This window comes from Octopus bimaculoides, chromosome 6 (assembly GCF_001194135.2).
Source record: "Octopus bimaculoides isolate UCB-OBI-ISO-001 chromosome 6, ASM119413v2, whole genome shotgun sequence".
Lineage (NCBI taxonomy): Eukaryota > Metazoa > Mollusca > Cephalopoda > Octopoda > Octopodidae > Octopus > Octopus bimaculoides.
In genome coordinates this window covers 90821974-90831517 of record NC_068986.1, presented here as the reverse complement: position 1 = coordinate 90831517, position 9544 = coordinate 90821974, and the positions used below count along the sequence as shown (strand labels likewise).

The following is a 9544-nucleotide window of genomic DNA, read 5'->3' as shown; positions in this document are numbered from 1 at the left end:
GTAGTGGGTGCTTTTTACGTGCCACTGGCACGAATACCAGTCAAGCGGTACTGGCAACGGCCACGCTCAAAATGGTGTATTTTACGTGCCACCTGCACAGGAGCCAGTTCGGCAGCACTAGCGACACTAAATTGCTTATACATCTACAATACAAAGAATATTTTAATTTTTTAATAAAATTCCCAATAATATTCAATTATGAAAATACAGTAGGATTAAAAAAAAAAATATATATATTTTGAATGGCTATGGGGGTCCAGTATAGTAAAATAGGAAACAAAGGAATTCACAGACAAAAAATGGTTGGGAACCACTGGTCTGCAGTATTCTAATTGTACTCATCTTGTCTTTATCCCAGTTACCACAACCATGAGCACATTATCTGGTGTGCCTATTCTTAAGATCATAGGATGTGGCCTGTTTCTAGCAAGTTTAGTGAACATAGGTTGGCTCATGATGGTAATGTTAAACTTAAGTGATTTACCACTCAGATGTCAACAGAATATTGCATAATTAACTAAAATGATGGGGATTTGTATCTTCCCATCAGCACTGTGTTGTGTCCATGGACAAGAAACTTAACTTTCAAACACCCCAGTCTGTCTGTTAATAAATATTGCAGGATGGGAATAAATCACTGCTATGAACAGCTGTAGCATTGTAAAATTAATTAGAGATTCATTACATAGTTTTGAATTTAGTCCCTTCTTTATGTGTCATTTGGAGATGGGAATATTTTACCAATCTGTCTTGACACATATGTATTACATGGAGACAGGCTTTATGAGTACTCTATAACTTAATGATTTACAAACCTTATCTGTTCAGGAAAGTGAAAGATGATTAGAAATACTTATATTATAGAAACTATTTTATGAACTGTTTAAGTGATTAACCAAAACAGAATGCAATTGATTATAGCTTCTCCTTCCATTTGCTTTAATGTTAAAATCAGAATTTACCTGTAAAATGAAGCATCCTCCATAAACTGAATTTCTCACCGTTTTGTGTTCAGTCAGCAATAGTGTGAATCATCAGTTTTTCAAAAGAATAAATTAACTCCATGATAGTAGACTCTGTCTGGCACATAGTTAAACTCCATCATCTGATCCTTGGATACCTTTAGTGAGGTAGACTTTGTTGTTTTATTGTAAATATTTAGGCGAAACCACATGATTGGGAAGTGATCTTAATCACATAACCTAATCATGCTTGTACATACACACAGAAAAAAAAATTATATATATATATATATATGCATGCCAACATGGAAGACGGACGTTTCATACTTGCATGAGTGAGATGAGTATTTTGGGGCAGTGTTTTGTACAGCCAGATATCCTTCCTGTTGCTGAGCCCCACTTTTTACCGAGTGAGGTAATTCTCTCCTACTCTACTGAACAAAAAACAGTCTGGACATGTTTACATGGAAACAAATGATACTCTATGAAATAAACTTGTTTTGTTTACAAAGTTTGCGTAGCATGTTAAAACCTGTCTCAAAACTTGGATGTGCTTTTATGGTGGACTACAAGCAAATTACACCACCACTGAAGCCATTGTTTACACTCAATAACTAATTATATGTGTAGACAAATATGCATATATATATATATATATATATGTACAAAATGTCCTGCAAAAATGTATACACACTTTTAACTGCTGATAATGTAATTTTCATTTCTTTTTAGATTTAACCCATTAGAAATAATGAAGAAAGCCAGACAAAGCTTTGAACAAAGGAAATTTGTCCTAAAGCTCTTTTGGAAGTTTGAAAATGAAGTTGACGTGCAAAGGGAGTTTCAAATGGATCCACCTGTGCAACTTATCCTCACTTGAATTAGAGATAAGTCTGAAGCCAATGGAACTGCTCAGAATGTTCACAAGAAACATTCTGGTAGGCTATGGACATTGATGAACCTCACAAAGTAAGAAAGAGTACTAGAAATGTATTGCCAGAGTTCAAGAAAATCTTCGCAGTGAGTAATGACATAGGAACTTCAAAATCAAGTACACATCAGATTTCGAAGTGCCATCATTGGGAAAGTTACATCCCAAGAATAATCCATGCTCTCAATAAAGATGATCTGGGCTGAAGAGTGGATTTTGGCAAGACGTGTAGAAGATGCTCACTTTCCAACAAAAATTGTTTAGAGTGATTAGGCAATGTTTAAATCTTATGGATCAATTCATCTCCTCAACTGCACCTGCTGGCACCTGAGAGTCTGCATACGGAAGAACATCATGTTAATTTGCCAGAAATTACAAGGTGGTGTGGCTTATCATCAAAAGGATTAACTGAACCATTCTTTTTTTGAGGGTACTATAATTGGTTCCATTTACTTGAACTCGTGATAATTTAATATGCTAAGCATTCAAGAGGACTTTGAAGATGTGGAGTTTTATCTCCAGCAAGATGAGGCACCCTTACACTATTATAGTAAGGTCCTACCTTAATGAGATTTTACCAAACAGGTGGATTGGATAAAGAGGTCTTGTGGAATACCCTCTGCATTCACTAAATCTCCACACCGTTAGAGTTTTTTTTATGGGGTTACTTAGAAGATAAAGTTTACAGTAGAAACTGGCAACAGTTGACAAACTGAGGGCAGCCATTTCCTGAGAATGTGCACAAATACTGAATGAAATGTTTCTTAATGTTTGCGATTCCATTACTTCATGTTATAACAGTACCTGGACCAGAACAGTAATTTCGAAAACAGGTGTTCATTTATTTTGGACACCCTATATATATGTTTACACACTCACACATATATTTACGACAAGTTTCAATTTCCTTCTACCAAATTCACTCACAAGGTTTTGATCAACCCAGGGCTATAGTAGAAGACACTTGGTCAAAGTGGCACATTGTAGGACTAACTTGAAACCATGTAGAAGTGGACATACCCATGCCAGTGCATATTTATATATATATATGCTTATGTCTGTCTGTTAGTCTTTGTATGTATCATGAGGAGGTATGAGAGGAGAATATATATTTATTAAATCATGTGACTTCCACTGGGTTATGGCTATTTTGCAATCTTATTCATGTAGTATTAATTTCAGTATTGAAGATATTATGCATACATGTTTACATTAACATGTATGGTCAGCATCATACAATACATACATATTAATGCAAACGTATGCAAAATTTCTTCCACATTAAAATTAAACACTACAAGAATAAGGCTGCAAAATGGCTGTAATCCTATGGAATTCAAATGGTTAAATTTATATTTTCACCTCTCATACCTCCTGACTTTACATTTTTATGTACTCCTTATGAAATAATTTGATTGCTTGGATTTTCTGAATTTACAGTTACATAGACACTCTACATTGCATTTCTTTGTAATTGATTGCTCTGTGGACCAATAGCTGAGTCTGTAAGAAGAGCTTACTGTGAAAGCCACATACTTCTTTGAATCTACATCTGATACTAATTTATATATCAGCTGGCACTGTATCGATTATGATGATGAGGGTGGTTCTGGTTGATCTGATCAATGGAACAGCCTGCTTGTAGAATTAACGTGCCTGAGCACTCCACAGACATAGCTCTAAGGGAGATTCAGCATGACACATAACATAACAAGGCTGGCCCTTTGAGTTACAGGTACTACTATTTTTGCCAGCTGAGTGAACTGGAGCAACGTGAAGGAAAGTGTCTTGCTCAAAGATACAATGTGCTGCCAGGAATCGAACTCACGACCTTACGATTGCGAGTTGAATACTCAAACCAATAAACCACGCGCCTTCACACTCATATATGTATATTATATATACACACACACTCACACACCTACATATCCTGTTTTTTGTTGAATAGGCATATCATATCTGCATGTCTTGGGAAGCAATTGAGAGTTGGCTTCAGGAAGAGAATTTGGTTGTAAAACATTGCCCCAAAAAGTTCCACCCATCCTATATATGAGAGAAATAGCATGAATGTAAGCAAAGCCATATTGCCTGTAAATTTCTCATTAGTTTATGCTTGAAAGAATTATTGGAGCATTTACTTATCTTTTTTAGAGAGAAAGACATTGATGAAGTTCTACAGACACATGCTGTGTTCATGAATGTTTCTAAAGGTCAAGTGGCCAAGGCTGAAGATCTGAAAAAGGCTTTTGGTACGGATAACCAAGATGAAATTTGTTTACAGGTAGACTTTTCTTAAGCTTAACTTCACCTCACCTGTAGTTCTTTGTTTTAATCATCATTCATCATTACAATCATCTTGTCTATTTTTCTTTCATGTTAGTGAAATTTTTTGTGCTTCATGTTGCACATACAACAATAGAAAAAAACCCAACTTCATGTATGTCTTAAGAGGATTTTATCATGCTCCATGCATTTAGAGACTTTATCCTGTTACTTGTGTATCAATTCTTATTCTCAGTTACAGCTCTGTTAAATACATAGCTTGTGTTGCAGCTTATGGAGTCTATCTCTTATAGGCTACAGTTTGCCTTGTTTTCTATGGTTGGATGTATTTCTTATAACCAACCACTTTGCAGAGTGAATTGGGTGCATTTTATTATCCCACTGGCAGCCCCTTCTATTTGCTCATAGAGAAAAGTGAGAGAATCAGAGGGAAGTGAAGTGGATGGTGTACTCTGCACAGGTGGTGGAAAGATGTGAATTCCCTGAGGCAGATCATCTACGACCATGAGCTCTTTCTGTCACCAACCCTCACTTGCTTCCAACCAAGGTAATATTTCCTCACGATCAGACATGTTTTTCATGCAAGGCTAGAAACAACAATGTCTTATATGATGTTGATGGTCATTTAGAATGGTCATGTGATGTCAAGATAAGGAGATGGACACATGCACATACACTTCATACACACACATGCATGCGTGCACACACTCACACAACAGGCTTCTTTCATTTTCTGTCAACTTAATCCGCTCAGAAGGCTCTGGTTGGGCCATATGTGTGTCAGTGTGTATCTGTATCTACATACACACATTCAACAACCAATTCTGAGTATGCAGTTAATTTTATGATGATGTTCACCAATCTTAATAAAAAAGGTATGTTGTTTAAGTTTTTATAAGTTGCAATACAGAGTTTAATAATTTACAAAACACATATTGAAAAAAAATGCACTAGATTTTTTTTTTATAAATTTATTTACTGAATACAAATTTTGAAAGTCGTTTAGGGAAGGGATTTCTAGTATTTGCTTCTGTTAGTGTTAAAATATTCTTGCCTGATAATTAGCACACATTATGTACAACATTTTTAGTTTGAAAGAAATGATTCTTCTGTCATCATCATCATCGTCATCATCATCATCGTCATCATCATCATCATCATCATTTAACGTCCATTGTCCATGCTGGCATGGGTTAAACGGTTTGACCAGGGCTGGTAAGCTGGAAGGCTGCACCAGACTCCAGTCTGATTTGGCATGGTTTTCTACGGCTGGATGCCCTTCTTAACACCAACCACACTGAGAGTGTAAAGGGTGCTTTTATGTGCCACCAGTATGGGTGCCATTTGCGTGACACCAGTATCTGTCACGACTGCGATTTTGCTTGGTTTGATGGGTCTCCTTCTCAAGCACGACATAATGCCAAAGGTCCCTGTGTGTAAATTAATTGGAACATGTCATACTATGCAACATTCTCATCTAATGCTTTCTTTTGGCCATGCATTTGAGAACAAACTTTTCCAAACAAAGAACTTGGTTATCATTTGAGACAAAGATGTACCGAGTTCTTGAAAGGCATGTACGTTTGATCATTTATTGAAGAGTCTGATCTTTCTTTTCCCAAGAAATCTATTTACAAAATTACAACTGATAAATTGATGGAATCAAACCAAGGCTAATGTCATAACAAAGTCATGTTGCTTTCAAAGGGATTTAATGTCTAGAGTGCTTACAAAGTCATCAGAACCAGTGTGGGAGAGGTGTTGTAAATTTCTGTGTACACTCCTTACTGATAATGAGCAGAGGACTACCAATATTCATTGCTACACTTTATCTGAACTGCCTTTACAATATGCCTCTATTACCAAGCTTCTATATAGTGACTTGACTTTCTAGAAATAGCAACCAAATCTTCAGATCAAACACTACCATTCTGAAAAACCGAGAATATTTAAATTCCATATTAAAATGCTAAATTTTACTTTTCTGTTTACTTTTTATAAATTTTTCACCGTTTTCACCTCTCTTCTTTTTTCATTTGTATTTTCTGACAGATTTTAGCAAAGGGTGAACAGCAGGTGTCAGAGAAGGAAAGACAGGCTCAGCTGGAGTCTATGTACCGAGACATTGCTACAGTTGTTGCTGACAAATGTGTAAACCTTGAGAACAATCGACCGTTTCCTGTAACCTTGATAGAAAAAGCTATGAAAGACCTACACATTTCTGTCAAACCAAACAAGAACACTAAACAACAGGTAATTTTGGATGCATTCTTTCTAGCATTCATTCAGTTGGGAGTAGTGAATTAGCTGAAATGATGAGTGTTAGACAAAATAATCAGGCTTTATTTACATCCCTTCATATTGTGAGATTAATGGCAGCTGGAGTTGACTGTTTTTCATCTTTCTTGGGTTGACAGAATAACGTACTCAAGTACAGGGACTCATTTAATTGATTGTACTCTCCACAAAATCAGAGGCTTTGTGCCTCTGTTAAAAATCAATCTTTGGCTAAATCTATTTGCTTGTTTATCCAGTTTCTCAAATGCTTTGTCATCAAATTAGTGATGGGTTTGAAAAGATCGATAAGATTCCAACCATCCCAGCTAAGAAGAGATCTTCTACATGGCTGCTTTTTTGGTTATGACTAGTTAGCTGTTAAATCTCCCTCAAACCATATCCTGCTATGGTCTGGGTTCTGCTATGCTTCCAAAATCGTAGGATGGTCACAACTAGAATACCTTCCATCATGTTTACTCTGTCAGTCCTTGTTTTATACAACAGCTGTCAAATGACAAACCCATAAGGTGTCCTCTACATGATTACTTGGCCTGCTCAGATGTGGAAAAACAGCTTTTTTGCCTGTTGCCATTCTATGTGGTTGGGTAGCACAATGAAATACAACCACATAGGTCATTTTCTCATTCATGTGATGGAGAAAACAGGCTTGAAGAAAATTTAGCTGGTATTTCTATCAAGATGAGCAGCCATGTAGAGGTTACTTCATTAGCTCAAGTTGGAATGTTTATATTTTATAACCTTGCATGACTTGATCCCCAAAATAGATTTTTCTCTGTTTTACACCTAATTTTCCACTTATAGCATACTTCACTAACTGGTGTGGAGTCTTGTTACATGTGTAAACTCCCAAAACTTGCTCATAAATTATTTGGTTATGTTAATCTGTGAAAGAACAAGTGTCCTATCAAAAGTGAGTTTATCTCTCACCTGCTTTATGCTATGAAGGTGAATTTAAGCATGGCTCTCAGGAAATCAATATAATACTAGGTTTATTAGGCTGTTTAGCTTGTGGTCAGTCTTGATTGAGCTGACCTATAATTGAAGGTACTAGAACTATGACCATCCTATCTTTCATTCAGATAAGGTGTCTTGAAGACTACATTATCTAATGTAATCTTTTTTTAAGATAATAGAGTGGGATTTGAAGGAAGATAATGGCTAAATGGAAGACAATGTTAATTGGATTCTGAATATAACTAAATACTATTGGGTATTAAGTCTTACTCTCTGTTGATTCTGCCATCCATCGACTTAGTGAAACTGGCTCTGCTTCTATTAAGCAGTTAATTGTAGGAAGAAAAACTAGCTGTAAATACTACTACAAATTAATCATCCCTTACATGGTAAAGTGAATGAAAACCAGTAAAAAAAAAAAAAAATAGAATGGATACATCTTAGACAGAAAATTTAGTCAAACACTTGAATAAAACATAATGGTATCTTAATTCTTTTACAATGTTCTTCAAATATTTTAGTCTTCAGTGCCATTGAAAAAAAAATGTCTTTTTTGTAGAGCTTTCTGTTGAAAATGTCATTGGTACTCGTGAATGATAAGAGAAAAAAATCTATCATTGTTACCTGTTTGAATTTGCAAACATATTTTTTGAAAAAGAAACCCATTCTAAAGTACTATGTTGATACTTATTTTTAAAGAATTTCTTTTATAATTTTTCTTTGTCTTGCATCCCCTTAAATTCGTGTTTTACTATTGTAGGCACTAGAAGTCATCAAACAACTAAAGGCATCAGACACTATCAAAATTCAACGTGCACAGATGCGTTTAAGGATAGGAGTTTCAGGTGAGTGTCTCCCTTTCTGTTTTTGGCTTCCTTTTTCATCTCTTAATTCTTGAAAAGAAAATAAGGTATCATGTGTGCTAAACATCACTCACAATACATTGGTTATATATTTAGAGACTGAAAATATATTTAGAAATAGATCATTTCAAAACCTCAAATCCTAAATGTTGCCATTACTCTCCCCGCTTCTATACTGCTTTCACTTATTAAACTGTGGCCATGCTACAACCCTGCCTTCTAGGATATAGTCTATTAGATTGATCCAGGTAGTTATTTTAACAATGTGGTTATGTAGTTAAAATGTTTGCTTCACAGCCACATGATTTTGAGTTCAATCATGGTGCATGGAAACTTGGAAAAGAGTCTTCTACTATTATCACAGGTTGACCAATGCTTTGTTAGTGAAATTTAGTCAACAAAAACCATAGAGAAGCCCCTCATATGTGTGTGTGTTTGGTTCTGTGTGTTTTTTATTAATATCACTTGGTTATCAGTGACATTTATTTATGTCCCCTATAAACAAAATATCTGCCTCAGCTGTTCAATGTGTGAAGGCCATCAAAACATAGTACCTTCCTTGGAAACAAAATAAGGGCTTGCTGTCAATGCTGCTGCTTCTGATAATGTACTTATTTTGTGAACTTCAGATGGATGACAAGCAAAGTAGAAAAAATTGTGATATTTCTGGTTACTTAATTGTAGGATTTTGATGTTTTAATGAGAAATGTGGGATTCTTTTTCAAATGGAATTCTTGTTATTAACCACCAACACAAACTCCATGTGTTTAGTGTGGCACCAGCACTAGAAAAGTTCTTTTACAACAAACCAACAAGGGAGCCTCTATGTGGTTGATTAATTCGCTAGAATTAGCAGCCAAATTTCCCTCATCTCACACCTGACTGTCTTAAAAAAAGACTCATTGCACAATTCTAGTTCTGGATGTACAACAAAATGGGACAGCCATAGTTAAAATGCTTTTGAGTATAGATTCACTGAACCAAAACTAACTTGGAACAACAACAATTTCTTATACATCATCATCATCGTTTAACGTCCGCTTTCCATGCTAGCATGGGTTGGACGATTTGACTGAGGACTGGTGAAACCGGATGGCAACACCAGGCTCCAGTCTGATTTGGCAGAGTTTCTACAGCTGGATGCCCTTCCTAACGCCAACCACTCAGAGAGTGTAGTGGGTGCTTTTACGTGTCACCCGCACGAAAACGGCCACGCTCGAAATGGTGTCTTTTATGTGCCACCCGCACAAGCC

The 9544-nt window shown here is 35.9% G+C and overlaps 1 protein-coding gene across 2 annotated transcripts in view; it reads left to right on the top strand.

Annotated features, from left to right (window-relative positions):
- Positions 1-9544, top strand: part of LOC106869813 (ribosome maturation protein SBDS) — a 16354-nt gene that overhangs the window by 3284 nt on the left and 3526 nt on the right. For both annotated transcript variants that reach the window (XM_014915697.2, XM_014915698.1), the window contains exons 2-4: positions 4045-4174; positions 6229-6429; positions 8189-8273. In XM_014915697.2, the coding sequence (XP_014771183.1) occupies positions 4045-4174; positions 6229-6429; positions 8189-8273 (416 nt within the window). The remainder of the gene's footprint in view (positions 1-4044; positions 4175-6228; positions 6430-8188; positions 8274-9544) is intronic.